Genomic DNA, 15039 nt, shown 5'->3' with positions numbered 1-15039 from the left:
CTTTTCAAGGAGGGAAAAAGTGGAGATGTCTCTGTGATCTTTCACTAGAGGGATGGAATAAATTGATTTACTCATGCAGTTGGAATATTATGTCGCGATTAAAAACTAGGTTTCTTGGGGCGCCTAGGTGGCTTGGTTGAGCAACTCTGTGCTGGGTGTGGAGCCTGCTTGGGATTCTCTCTCTCCTCTGCCCCTCTCCCCGACTTGCATGCACGCTTTACACTGTCTAAAATAAAAAATAAACAAAAAAAACAAAACCGACTAAGTTTTGTCAATATGGATGTACTAGTCTGAGCCAGTAGGATGGAGATATAGCTATCTAGATATCTAGATATGTTTCTTAATTTGTTCTAAGAAATTGGCTCACATGGTTGTGGAGGCAGAGAAGTCCCAGGATCTGAAGTCAGCAGTTGGAGCACCAGGAGAGCTGATGTATTTCCAATCTGATTCTGAAGGCCTGACAAACCAGAGAGCCCATTGGTATAAGTTCCAGTCCGAGTCCGAAGACAGAGGAAGGCCAGTGTCTCAGTTCAAAGACAGTCAAGAGGACAGAAAGCATTCTCTCTTACTATGCCTTTTTGTTTTAATTCAAGTTGACAGTTGACAATGGACTGACTGAGGCCCAACCACACTGGGAAGGGCAATAGGCTTTACTTCGGTCTATGGATTCAAATGTTAATCTCATCCAGAAAAGCCCTCACAGACGACCAGGAATGTTTAACCAAATATCTGGGCACTCCGTGGCCCAGTCATGTTGCCACATAAAATTAGTCAGCACGATGGATAAATAAACGTCAAAAACAATGTTGAGTGAAAATGGCAAGCTTCAAAAGAATATGTCCCTTTTGATGCCATTATAACATTACTTTTTTTAACCCCAAAATAATAAGGGCATTTCTATAGTAAAAGTATGGAAACATATACAGCACGAGAAGGATAGATAGTGTTTCTCTGGGAAGGGAAGATGTGGATAAGATGGGTAAATGGCATATTTTATTTTTAGTGCTTTAAATACATTTGGGATATTTCAAAAAAATTTTAGTGTTTATATATTATTTATTTTGAGAGAGAGTATGCACGCATGCGGGAGGAGTCGAGAGAGAGGGAGACAGAATCCCTAGCAAGCTCTGTGCAATCAGCGGAGAGCACAACGCAGGGCTCAAACTCATGAACCTTGAGATCATGACTTGGGCCGGAATCAAGAGTTAGATGCTTAACCCACTGAGCCACCCGGGTGTTCCTCAAAAGTATAATGCATTGGCAGGGAACTGGAACTTGTTGGGAGTTGGATCAAAGTGGGAGATGAGAATACGAAGATGGCTTGGGGCCATATAGTGAAGGACCTTGACTTTCGTGCTGAAGAGTTAAGTTTTAGATGGTAGGTTATGGAAGCCCTCAAAGGTTTAAAGCAACAAATAAGTCTTTGAAAAGTACTCATGGGGAGGGTATCTTACTAATCGGGACTAGACCTTAGAGGCACAGGAAATGGAAAAGGAGACTATGAATTGACACAGACTGATAGGTAGCAAGGTTACAATCTGTTACCACCCTCACCTCAGCCATCTGCAGTTGTTTTTTCTTGTTCAATAAATAGTCTTTTGAGGAGCAGGCCTCACCAAGAAATTTAGCCACAAACCCTAGGCCTATAGAAAACAAAACAAAACAGATTGGGGATCTTTTTTCACTCCAATGACTGCTCTATGAAAGACATCTAGGAAACAATACTAAACTTATTGGCAGCAACAGGGCTCTACTGACAGTAATTTATTATAAGGAATTGGCTGACGGAGTCACAGAAGCATTCCTTTTTATGGCTCTGCCTGGCTACTTTCCTTCACTGTCCCCTCCCTGCAGTAGGGTTCCCAGGACAAACTATAACCTTGCCAGCAAAGCTGACCTTGACTAACACAGGGTGTGGAGAGCCATGGTGTCCGAGGCCTTGCCCATTACTGGCTCTCTTCTGAGTCTCTGGCCTCTGAATAATAGAAGAAACCAGAGAAAAGCAAACTCAATCAACACACACCACATATTTTACGTATATATAAACACACTGGAAATGGTTAAGACTAGTCACTTCTGTGTAGGGAAATGATGAGGAATAGAGGGAGTGACAAGGGGTACTTTTACTTATCTCTATTTTTTAAATATTTTACATTGGAAATATATTCATGTATTCAAAAAAAAAGCTTACAGACTAGTAGATATGATACAAACAAACATCTTTTTCCTTGAACAAAAAAAACCAGTAACTATTTTTGAAGCAAGCGTGGCAATAAGTTGATAACAGTTCAAACTGAGGGATGGGTATAAAGGTTTTCTTTCTATTCCCTCAGGTTTTATATATGTTTGAAACTCAACAGATATTTTTATTATACAAGCTATATATATGTGCTCATCGTCAAAAAAGGAATTAAGAAAGTACATGACCTCTCCATTTGCCCCAATAACTATGAATGCTTGGTATACAGCCTTCCAAAACCACTTATCAGATAACCACATGTATACAAATATTCCTTTTAAAGCAAAAATGAGATCATACTACACATATTCTGCTAGTTTTGACTGATCAACATTCCACTTTGTGGTATACCATTATTCTTTAACTTATTTAACACTCTTTGTTATGGGGCACCTGGGTGGCTCAGTCGGTTGAGCATCTTTCTTCCGCTCAGGCCACGATCTCACGGTTGGTGGGTTTGAGCCCCACATTGGGCTCACTGCTGTCAGCATGCAGTCTGCCTTGGATCCTCTGTCCCCTTCTCTCTGCCCCTCCCCTGCTTGTGCTCTCTCAAAAATAAACATTAGAAATTTGTTTAAAAAAAGATTAAAATATTGCAAATAATATCCTTCTACAAATACGCTGTGCGGTTGTATGACTATTTCTAAGGCCTAGAGGCTTAGCCGTGAAATAGGTAGGTAAGAGTATAGACACTTTACATTTTTGATAAAGACCCTACAAACTTGTCATTTCCATTAGCAAGAGAATGCTGTTATTTAAATATTAAAAGTGCTGTGAAAGGGTACATAACTGGTTGCTATGGAGCACAAAAGAGGTCTTAAATATCACAACAGGGATCCAGTAGCCAGTGGTTCTCATCTATAAAGTCCAACACCTACTTTTGTTTCTTGTGAAGGCATTTAAGGGCATACATCTCCTGACACCAGCCTGGGCTATGTTCTGAAGGTCTGTATGAAATACTTTGTTTCATTGCTTTAAATTAAGTTGAAAATTTGTGTTTTTTCTTTAAGGGTTGCCAGGAATATTTCATTTCCGGCAAGTTGAGATTATTTATTTATAATTTTATTGGAAGTGATAAGAGAATACAGACTTTAAGATTCCTACTTTAAATTTGTTTAAGGATTTGTTTTAAAAAATTGTTTTGGAGGGGTACCTAGCTGGCTCAGTCGGTTAAGTGTCCCACTTCAGCTTCAGTACGTGATCTCAGTTTGTGAGTTTGGGCTCCGCATCGGGCTCTGCACTGACGGTGACGGGGCAGAGCCTGCTTGGGATTCTCTCTCTCTCTGCCCCTCTCCCACTTGCTCACACACTCTCTCAGAATAATAAATAAACTTAAAAATAATAAAATAAAACTTGTTTTGGAATAGTGAATACAAATGTTTCTAAGTGTTCTATGGTCATGGAAAACTGTTCCATATTACATATACACATACATGCACATATACATGTCAGGTTTGTTGTATTATTTCTTCTCAGTCCTTATTCTAGTGCTGTTCAGTTCCAAACAAAGTATAATAAAGTCCCTCACTATAACCATATTTTTATCCTGTTCTTGCATTCCTAGGAATTTTTGCTTTAGCTTCTTAGTTGTTGTTTGTTGCAAACAAATTTATGATCATCCCTTCTTCTCATTTTTCTTTACATTAGCAAATGATCACTTTACTGTTTAGTATTTAACTTTTCTTAATATTGTCACTCCTTACATCTGTCTACATTCTTCAGGAATGTCTTAGCCATCTATTTTCAATTTCTCTTTATTAATGTTTATTAGAAACTACCTACAACTTGGATTTGCTTTTTTAACCCAATCTATTAGTCTTTGTCTTTTAATTCAGTCCATTGATATTTAGTGTAATATCTCATGAACTTGATGGTATTCACCTTGACAGCAAATATGTCTATTCTTCTTAATTAAATAGTTTATGCTCCATAAAGACTTAACAATTGCTTGACGGTTTTGACAAGCTACGTTTAAAATGACAGTGGGTGCTCCAAGTAAAAATGACCATCAGACAATTAGAGGTAAAGAAGCACTGGACAGCTACATATTGGCATTATCTGTTCGATTAGAGATTTTTTTTTTAAAGTTTTTAAATTCCAGCTGGTTAGAGGCACCTGGGTGATTCAGTCAGTTAAGTATTCGCCTTTGGCTCAGGTCATGATCTCGTGGTTTGTGAGTTTGAGCCCTGCGTCAGGCTCTTTGCTGATAGCTAGGAGCCTGGAGCCAGTTTCAGATTCTGTGTCTCCCTTTCTCTCCCTGCCCCTCCCCTACTCATGCTCTGTCTCCCTCTCTCTCAAGAATAAACATTAAAAAAAAATTTTTTTTTTTTAATTTCCAGCTAGTTAACATACAGTATGTTAGTTTCAGGTATAGAATGTAGTGATTCAACACTTTCATGTAACACCCGGTGCTCATCACCCCAAGTGCACTCCTTAATCCCCACGTCCTATTTCACCCATCCCCCTACCCACTTACCCTCTGGTAACCATCACTTTGTTCTCTACAGCTAAGAGTCTGTTTCTTGGTTTCTTTTTTTCCCTTTGCTCATTTGTTTCTTAAATTCCACATGAGTGAAATCAGTCTTTCTCTTATTCTTCTGCTTAGCATAATATTCTCTAGCTCCATCCATGTCTTACAAATGGCAAGATTTCATTCTTTTTTATGGCTGATTAACATTCCATTTTGTGTGCGTGTGTGTGTGTGCCCTATCTTTATCCGTTCATCACTGATGGACACTTGGGCTGTTTGCGTAATTTTGTAGTTGTAGATAATGCTGCTATAAACATTAGGGTGCATGTATCCCTTTGAATCTGTGCTTTTGTATTCTTTGAGCAAATACCTAGTAGTGCAGGGGCACCTGGGTGGCTGAGTCCGTTAAGTGTCCAACTCTTGATTTCAGCTCAGGTCATGATCTCACAGTTCGTGGGGTCGAGCTCCACATCAGGCACCACGCCGACATCACAGAGCCTGATTGGGAATCTAGCCCTCCCTTTCTCTCTGCCCCTCCCCCACTCATGCTTGTGCACTCTAAATAAATAAACACTAAAAAAAACCCCTAGTAATGCAATTGCTGGATCATAGGGTAGTTCTATTTTTAACTTTTTGAGGAACCTCCATACTGTATTCCAGAGTGGCTACACCAGTTTGCATTCCCACCAACAGTGCAAGAGAATTCCCTTCTCCACATCCTCGCCAACACCTTGTTTCTTGTTGATTTTAGCCATTGTGACAGGTGTAAGGTTTGCTCATTGTAGTTTTGATTTGCATTTCTCTGATAAGTGATGTTGAGCATCTGTTCATGTGTCTGTTGGCCATGTGAATGTCTTCTTTGAAAAAATGTCTATTCATGTCTTTTGCCCATTTTTTAATTGGATTGTTTTGGGGGTGGTGAGTTTTTGTTTTGTTTTTAAGTAATCTCTATACTCAATGTCAATGTCAGGCTTGAACTTACTTACAATCCCAAGATCAAGAGTTGCAAGCTTTGCCAACTGAGACAGCCAGGCACCCAGGGTGTTGAGTTTTGTAAGTTCTTTATGTTTTGGATACTAGCCCTTTATCAGGTATGTCATTTGCTCTTTTGGAGTTCTCCAGAGAAACGGAACCAACAGGTTAGAGAAAGAACAAAAGTGAGAGTGAGAGACTTATTTTATGGAATTGGCTCACATATTGTAGGGACTGGCAAGTCTGAAATGTGTAGGGCAGGCTAGCAGGCTGGAAATTCAGGTAAGATGGATGACGTAATCCAAGATCTACAGGCTAGAGCGGTGCCTGGCTGGCTCAATAGGTGGAGCATGTGACAACTGATCTCGGAGTTGTAAGTTCAACCCCACTTTGGATATAGAGATTGCTTTAAAAAAAAATCTACAAGCTGGAAACTCAGGCAAGGTTTCTGGTTTGTTTTTTTTTTAAGTAATCTCTTCACCCAATGTGGGGCTGGAACTTAAACAACCCTGAGATCAAAAGTTGCATGCTCTACAGACTGAGCCAGTCAGATGCCCCCCATGTTAGTCTTATGCAGTATTCCTTCTTTGGGAACTCTCAGTCTTTGCTCTTAAGGCCTTCAACTGATCGATGAGGCCCATCCATATTATGGAGGATAATCTGCATTACTCAAATTACTAAATTACTGATTTAAAAGTTGATGACATCTAAAAAATACCTTCACAGCAACATCCAGACTGGTGTTTGACCAAACAACTAAACACCATAGCCTAGCCAAGGTGACGCAAAATTAACCAACACCTCAGCACCACAGCAAAAGATGACCAAATGTGAATGAATTATATCTAAAACACCTACTTTATATAACAAGTATTTTTAACACTCCTGTTACTATCCTTAAATACAGTAATTATTTAACGTACCTACACATAATTTTTTTTTAATCAGCATAATGCCCGAATAGTAATATAAAGCAATTTTTAAAACAATTTACAATGAAATGATGTCTGCCTACAAATATTTGGACATAGTTATATTAGCATTCAGATGATTAGCACTTCTGTGCATTCACCATCGATTCAGTGTCTACAAATGCAGATTGTTACGATTAGCATTGTGTCAGAGACTCAAATACCAAGAACAGGCTTAGCCATCAATAGCATGGCTTTGTGAAATGTAGTCTTCCCTCCAAATTACTGTAAAACAAATTACTGTAGTCTTCCCTCCATTTAAATAAAGTTGCATAGCTAGAGAATTCAGAGAACACTAAACCTGTACAAAAAATACTTTTGTGTTTATATGGAAAAGAGATTATAGGCTTGGCTAATTATAAACTGTCTTTTCACTTATTTGAATATCTATGGGGACATTTAATAGTTGCGCGGGACTTGGGACAACACGTTGTGCCAAGATTATCACAGGCATTGCAAGAAATCTAGCATCCTTGGCGTTCACCCACCAAATGCCAGAGATGCTTCCCAATCACAGTGACAAAACACTTTCACCTTGGCTGGGGGGGCTGTGGGGGGCAGGGGGTGGATACCACTTCTGAGAACCACTGTAGTAAACAGGAAGCTATCAAAGATACTTCCCCCAAGTTTTTCTTTGAGCAATTGGGAAAAAAAAATGCAGAAAAACATAAAGACTACTTATATACTCCCATTATTTCCAGTACCGAGATTTAACACCTCTAACATTCTGTCTTATCCCCAATCTTATTTGTAAAAGAAGTACAAAATTATAGACCTGTGACATTGTGTAGAAGAAATACAGGGGCGCTTGAATGGCTCAGCTGGTAGAGCACATGACTCTTAATCTCAGGGTCCTGAGTTCAAGCCCCACGTAAAAGGTAGAGCTTATTTAAAAAAACAAAACAAAAAACATACTCATTTGCTCTTCTTCACAGGTTGTTGGCACAGAATTTCTAAGGCCCCTGTAACCTCCAGAGTGATGACTGTATGCTAATGAGATGAGTTGGTGGGCCCCTAGTTTAAGGATGGGAGCTGACTGCCACAGAACAGGACCAAGCCATGATTAGAGGACTGGAACTTTCAGCCCCACTCTCCCAACCTACAGGTTGGGAAGAAGGGATGGAGATTGAGTTCATCACCAATGGCCAATGATGATTTAATCAATCACGCTTATGTAATAGGACCTCCATAAAAACCCTAAATAATGGGGTTCAAAGAGCTTCTGGGTTGGTGAACATACTATGGTGTTCTTAGGGTGGTATGCCTTTACCCTGCCCTAATTATCTCTTCCATTCGACTGTTTCTGAGTGGCATCCTTTATAATAAACCAGTAACAGTAAATAAGGTGTTTTCCTAGTTTGGCTCTGTGAGCCATTCTAACAAATTATCAAACCTAAGGAGGAGGTCATGGGAAATGAGTTGTAGCCAAGTCATGCAGAAGTGGGGGTAACCCAGGGACCCACTACTTGTGATTGGCATCTGAACTGGGGGACAGTCTCAGGAGACTGAGCCCTTACCTGTAGGGTCTATACTAACTCCAGGTAGCTAGGAGAACTGAATTATGGGATACTTAGCTGCTGTCTGCAGAGCTGGGAGAATTGTTTGGTGTGGGAAAAACACATTTGGTGTCAGAAATCCTGTGAATAGAGGAAACAATTGTCAATTTAAAACGCCTTCAACCTCTGCCCTACTCCACCTCACTTCACCCCCAATACAACTTCTACTGTGAGTTTAGTGTGTCTTTTCAATCTATTTTTACAATTTTATCCACAACACGGAGTATGGTCTTTCCCATGGGTTTGTGATACTCTATCATACTCAATTTCTCACATATACATATGATCTGTTTCTGAGCTTATTATACTATGCCAATGATCTATTTGTCTACTCCTGCACTATAATGCCACATTTATATTACTCTAAGCTTTCTACTATGTCTTGATATCTGGTAGGATCAACCCATCTTTTTTGTTCCTCTTCAAACCTGTCTTAGCTACTTGTGCTTTTAAAGATTTTTTAAAAGGAAAAATGGTATTTTCTATAGACATGTGACCCAGCATAGGACAGTGAAGAATCCAAGAAATCTTACTGGAAAAAGAGAAGACAGGGGAGTTGAGAGGATGTTCTATCCAGAAAGAAAGCACAAAAAGGCACGGAACAAGAAACAGCATGTGATCATACAGGCAGTTGATATTAAAGAACATAAAGCATGGGGGTGCCTGGGTGGCTTGGTCGGTTAAGCGTCCGACTTCGGCTCAGGTCATGATCTCACGGTCTGTGAGTTCGAGCCCCGCGTCGGGCTCTGTGCCGACAGCTCAGAGCCTGGAGCCTGTTTCAGATTCTGTGTCTCCCTCTCTCTCTGCTCCTCCCCTGTTCATGCTCTGTCTCTCTCTGTCTCAAAAATAAATAAACATTAAAAAAAAAAAAAATGTTGCCAAAAGAACATAAAGCATGAAGTAGAAACATAAAGTGGGTCAGGTCTTAAGGACCTCATATGTCATGCTAAGGAGTCTGGACTCAACTCTACGGGTGAAAGAGTCTTAACCTATTGTTGATGATAGAGCTTCAGAGAAGATTGAAAGCAAGAGAGTGCCATAATTTAGTTAGTTCCAAATAGAGATCTAGGATAGCAACGTGGCAAATAAATTAGATGAGGTCAAGATTGGAACCAAGACCCCTAAAAGGCTTCTGCAAAATTGTAAGCAAGAAATGGAAAGGACAGAACTGATTTAGTGGATGCTTAAATAGTAAGAATGAATAAGACAATTACTTGGTTGGGAGTAGGATACAGGGAAATCTACTAAAACTCTCATTTCTGACTTGGATGATAACATCATTAACTAAAATAGGGAGAAAAAAAAAGTCCTGGAAACAAAGAATGCGATTAGTTGTGAACATGTCAAGTTAGGGGACTATGAGATATTCAAGTGGATATGTCACACAATTGGATAGAGCTGAAGCTCCAAAGGTCAACCTAGACGATACAGGTTTGGAGGTCAGCAGTAGGGATGAATAGCTGACATTTATTGAACGCTTATCATATGCCAAAGAAATACTTAACATGAATTATCTCATTTAATCTTGAAACTAATCTTTTAAATTAGGAACTATTATTTTTTATTTTTATTTTATTTTTTTAATTTTTTTAATGTTTATTTATTTTTGAGACAGAGACAGACAGAGCATGAATGGGGGAGGGGCAGAGAGAGAGGGAGACACAGAATTGGAAGCAGGCTCCAGGCTCTGAGCCATCAGCCCAGAGCCTGACGCGGGGCTCGAACTCACGAACCGTGAGATCGTGACCTGAGCCGAAGTCTGACGCTCAACCGACTGAGCCACCCAGGCGCCCCAGGAACTATTATTTTTTAATCCACCTTAAACAGAGGTAAACTGAGGAATTAAGAATAAGCAACTGGACTACTGCAATACGGCTAGAATGGTAGAGCTGGGATACCAACACCGAGTACTTAACTATTCTTGTAATGTTAAAATCATTGAGTGCCTAGAATAATCCAGGAAAAACATACAGAATGAGAGAAATGGTCTAAAAACAAAATTCTGAAGCACATCAGTGTTTAAAGTGGGCAGAAATTCCCAAAGGAAATCAAAAGAAAAAGTCAAAGGCATAGAAGGAAACAAGAGAGTGGTCCCTCCCTAGGGCCAAAGTCCAACTTCAGTGCAGCAGAGAAACAGCCAGGGAAGGACTGAAATCATCAGTGGGTATGGCACAACAGAGGCCACGTTAACCAGGAGTTTCAACACAACTGTGGAGGTGGAACGAATTTTAAGTCTGTGGAAGTGGCATCATGTGGAGTTCTCCTTAAATAATCTTGAGCAAGTTCACATACTGAGAAGGAAGAATGTGAATTAGAGACAACTAATGGAGCAAGGTCTGGGATTGAAAGGGTAATGAGGGAGGCAAAGACTGCAGCAGAGCTGTTTGAAGGATCTGTGATGGGCACAGGCTAGACAGGAAATCAGTTTAGGTCAAGAAAGGGCTGAAAGACTGGAAGAAAACAGAAGGTAGCAAAAGACCTGAAGTCTCCAAGTTCCAGAGAAGGTGGAAATGAGAAGGTAAGAAAGCTTCTCAAAAAGACTGATGTAAGAAAAAAGGGGGGGGAGGAAAGGGGTGAAACAGAAGTCGGAGAGAAAAAAAAAAAAGACTGATGTCCCACTTTTTTTTTTTTTTTTTTAGGGAGTGGGAGGGGCAGAGAGAGAGGGAGAGAGAATCTTAAGCAAGCTCCACACCCAGCGCTGAGCCCAACCCTGAAATCAGGACCTGAGATGAAATCAAGAGTCAGACGCTTAACCTACTGAGCCACCCAGGTGCCCCTATGTTACATGTTTTGAAAGTGCACAGGGGAGCTTGGAGAATGGTAGTGACCCTACCATACAGGCAAGTGAGAAAGCAGAGAAGGCGAAGCAGAGTTCTTGGTTAACACACCGAGAGAGGATGGGAGTAGAAGGGCTGGTGGTCTAGGAAAGCTGAGGTTTTTTTAATCACAGAAGAGGGCCTTTAGGTGACAGGTTTAGGAGTCGGACAAAAGTCAGAACAGTATGCACATGAGAGAGACAAGTGTCCAAGAGGATTGTTATTTTGGGCGATTACCAAGAATGACGTGAACCAGGAAGACTCAAAGCTCAACATGGAATGGTGGCAAGAACAGCTCTTTTCATAGTTGGGTTTTACCTTGAATGCACGGTTTTCTTTCACATCCTCTTCACAACTTTGTGAAAAGACCTGCAGGTAGATTTCCTATGTGAAATCAATCCTATGCTAATACTACACCCCCTGAGTTTAAGGAGCTGAACTGCATTACTATAAGCTGCCCAACAATTCTTCCCTTTGAGAACTAGGCCTCCTTCACTTTGGGCAATTTTGACAGGGCTGTTAAACAAGGGCTTCTGCCTTCCTTTACTGAGGGGTGCACCGCTGGCCGTGAGCTTGCCAGAGTACTTGTCAATTACCTTGACACAGTAATTGGTGCTGGAATGCTCACTGACCAAAGAAGAGCTTTGGTCTCTACAGAGTCTTTTCAGGGGATTTATACAGATGCTGAGACAGTCTTTTCTGACATCATGAGTTGATACTACCACTCCTAAAACTGCACACCCCCATTTCATGGGTGCTAAGAACTCAAAATACAGAAATCCAGTCTGTGACTAGAAAACAGGTAGTGAAGGCCCCACCTCTGTACCCTATTTAAGTACACAAAAATACCAAGACACAGACATGGCAAAATATTTAATGTCTGCCTTATCTTCCCATTCCTGTTGTGATTCAACAGCCTCCCCAAGATGGAGTATCAGAGAAAACATGGGCACTTTTTCTCAGCAGGATTTGGAAACCATTAAGGCCCTAGTTCTCTTGACTTGGAACTGAGTGCAGGTGAGATCGTTCCACAGCATGCCTCAGGCCTCTCTGTTCAAGGAAAATAGCCCCCCGGTTCTACAGGACTCCTGAGGTCTTCTGTTCTTCTGCAGCCTGGCGCCGGGAGCTGCGCCGCTGGAAATAGTGGTAGACTCGGGCACTGCAGAGGTAGCCCCCGTACACAGTGAGGAGCATCATGGAGGTAGAGAAGGTCTTGTAGCCAATGTCAGCTAGTTGCTTGGCAGTTGGCATGTTGTCCCCTACAAAGACAGACTGGATTTAGACCCAAGGATACGGTCTCATCTGCCCAGCCCACTTCTCTGCTTAAGGCCATTCTACAACTTCTGCATCCTGCTTAGTCTGTCTGTACTCTACTCTGGATGGCCGCTACACGCACGCAGAGTCTCATACTGGAAGATACTGTTCAAGAACTCTTAAGATTCAAAAAGACAAATATAGTCTGCATATGAGATACAAAAACACAGCTAGAAAGAGGTGCATTTGAATGACATCACAGGTAACACCCGGCCCTCTATGTTTGTGGGGAAAAGTGACTGGTATGAACCACCCAGAAATGTTTGTAACTGGTATATGACTGTAAGCACACATCAATTTTTCTGGCTAGTAGGGAATGAATGGGGGTAGTCAGGGATTAAACGAGAGCAGGAGTTCTCTCCGGGAGATCAAATGGGAAACTTCTACGCTATATCCAATTTGTTTTCCCATAAAACCAATCTTGTTCACAGTGGTTAAGTTCCCAGGTGATCCCTCAAGCATCTGTTTAAAGCCATAATATACCTGAAATAATGCCAACAGTATGTTTATACTATTTCAATTATACTTAACCTTCTACAACTTTAATTCCAAGTTCCAAACATAATTCCAAGAACCTATCCTAAGGGTTAAAAAGAAACTGAGTCCCCAACAAATTGTTAGCTCACATTTGCATGAATAAGTTACTTCTAATTTAACTGTTCCCTAGATACTCTGAACTAGAGAACAAGATAAAGTTTAACATGGGAATCTTTCATCCTGAACAAAATGTTCCTCAATTTGGGACTCTGAATGTGTTCTTAGGCTCCTCTCTGTTGAGGGACTTGAAATTAAAAGACTGACTGAAATTAGCGAGAACAGGTTGCTTAAAAGTCAAGAATTTGGAAGAAAAGCTCAGGATTGGCTGGTTTAGGGGTCAAGAGTAGGGTGAGGCAAAGAGCTTCTCACAGCAAGCTCTATGGAAACACTGCCTTTGAGCCAGTTCCTGAGGGTGGAACCCAAGCTGGGCTGAGGCACAGCTTCCCTGAATTCTAATTCCAAATGACTATGGAAAGTGACATTACATAGAGGAAGAAAACCAAATGGCACAGGTTCAGGCGAGAAAGAGTTGCGTTCTTGGTTATCTGAGGGTTGAAAGGGACCCTGAGCTGTGAGACAGTGAAGAAAACACACATACCTCGAGCTAAGGTGATAGACAAGATCCCAGGAAAGAGACCTGCAACCTTCAACCTCCGTCTCACTTATTCCTTCTCCACCTATCCCCTATTATCCCGGCCAGATGCTAACCAGTTATAGGACCACTTCTTCGAGGGGCTGGAGGAAGAAGGCTGGAAGCATTCACCAGCTAACAAAAGTAAAAGGATGGTACAGCTTGGCTAGAAGAGCGACAGAAGACCTACTGACAGATGTAATTTTGGTGTCTAGAACCTCACTTTCGTTTCTTATCTAATCCAACCTGAGATTTCTATGTTCAAGCTGACAAAAACTCTCCACAGACCCTGAGCTAAGGCAGGGCAGTAGAAATGGAGAGGAAAGATGCACAAGTTATTTTGGAAGAATGTGATTTATCAACGGAATAGATTAGGGCAAAGCTGAAAATATCTCCAAGGTAGCAAATTAGGAAACTCTGTGGATGGGATATTAATAGGGATAAGAAATGGAAAGAAAAAGGTGTATCACTGTGCGTATGGGGGTGGTAGTGGCAGTGAGTAGCAGTCAAGTTCATGAGATGGGTTTTGGATATGTTAAAATTCAGATGTTCAACACAACATTCATGTGATAATGCCTATCAGGCAGAAAGACATGCAAATTGGACCAGATCTTGAGAGAGAGACTAGGCTATAGATACAGAGGTTAACAGTGACACCAAAGCAGAGGATAAGACCAGAGAGAGAAACCAAGGGAACGCTAGTTTGAAGAAGAAGAAAAAGAATTCATGAAAGAAGGCAGGTGGGAAATTCCAGAAACATCTAGGAGGGCTTTTTCATTTAACTACATCTCCCTTCCTGGTTGCAAATCACTGCAATCAAGTCACTGCCACTGACTGAGTTATCCTTCCCACCTGTGAGCCAGAATGAACACTAGGAATTACCACTCCAAGTTAAGTGCCATGAAGACTGGTCAGATGAGATCACCAGATGGGAAAAGATAACTCGAACATGGGTAAACAAACCTAGGGTAGAAGTCAATTTAGTGCACTGATTAAGTGAAAGCACAGATCCTTTTTTTTTTTTTTTTAAATAGGCTCAAGCCCAACATGGGGTTTGAACTCATGACCCTGAGATGGAGAGTCCCATGCTCTACCAATTGGGCCAGCCAGGCACCCAGTTAAAGCACAAATTCTCAGCCAGAGTTCCAGTAGAGCCAAGAACACCACCCCCCAAGTTTCATGTGTCTATGTATTTTTCTGGGACAGAGAGAAATAGATTACTAGAAGGGTAACTTTTTACCTCAAAGATAAGAATTCTTGTGATTTTCTGGTTAAGGGAACAGAAGTAAAGGTGCAGCAGCTTGAGGATGTTAACAAGATCAAGGAAATTCTGTTTTGTTTATTGATAAGATACGGATATGTTTTAAAAAGGAAAAGGCTGGTGGCTAACCTGAGAATAAAAAAAGAGGTGGATAGGATGGAACAAGATCCAGGATGGTTCAGGAAAAGGCAAAATTAGAAGCCCAGGTAGAAGGATTTACCTTGGAAATGAAAGAAACTTGTGAGGTTAGCAACACGCTCTCATATGAGAGA

General features: G+C 41.0%; 1 protein-coding gene and 1 non-coding gene across 2 annotated transcripts in view; both read right to left on the bottom strand.

Moving 5' to 3' along the window:
* Nucleotides 1-11882: 11882 nt before the first annotated feature.
* Nucleotides 11883-15039, bottom strand: part of LOC125920227 (cytochrome c oxidase assembly protein COX14) — a 4375-nt gene continuing 1218 nt past the window's right edge. The window contains exon 2 of the mRNA XM_049627292.1: nt 11883-12283. Coding sequence (XP_049483249.1) covers nt 12102-12275 — 174 coding nt within the window. The 5' untranslated portion in view covers nt 12276-12283 and the 3' untranslated portion in view covers nt 11883-12101. The remainder of the gene's footprint in view (nt 12284-15039) is intronic.
* TRNAE-CUC (transfer RNA glutamic acid (anticodon CUC)) lies at nt 14546-14618 on the bottom strand. Its single transcript has one exon. It is a non-coding gene; the product is annotated as a tRNA-Glu (tRNA).

Source organism: Panthera uncia, chromosome B4 (genome assembly GCF_023721935.1).
Source record: "Panthera uncia isolate 11264 chromosome B4, Puncia_PCG_1.0, whole genome shotgun sequence".
NCBI classification, from domain to species: Eukaryota; Metazoa; Chordata; class Mammalia; order Carnivora; family Felidae; genus Panthera; species Panthera uncia.
This window is presented reverse-complemented; position numbering and strand designations above follow the sequence as displayed.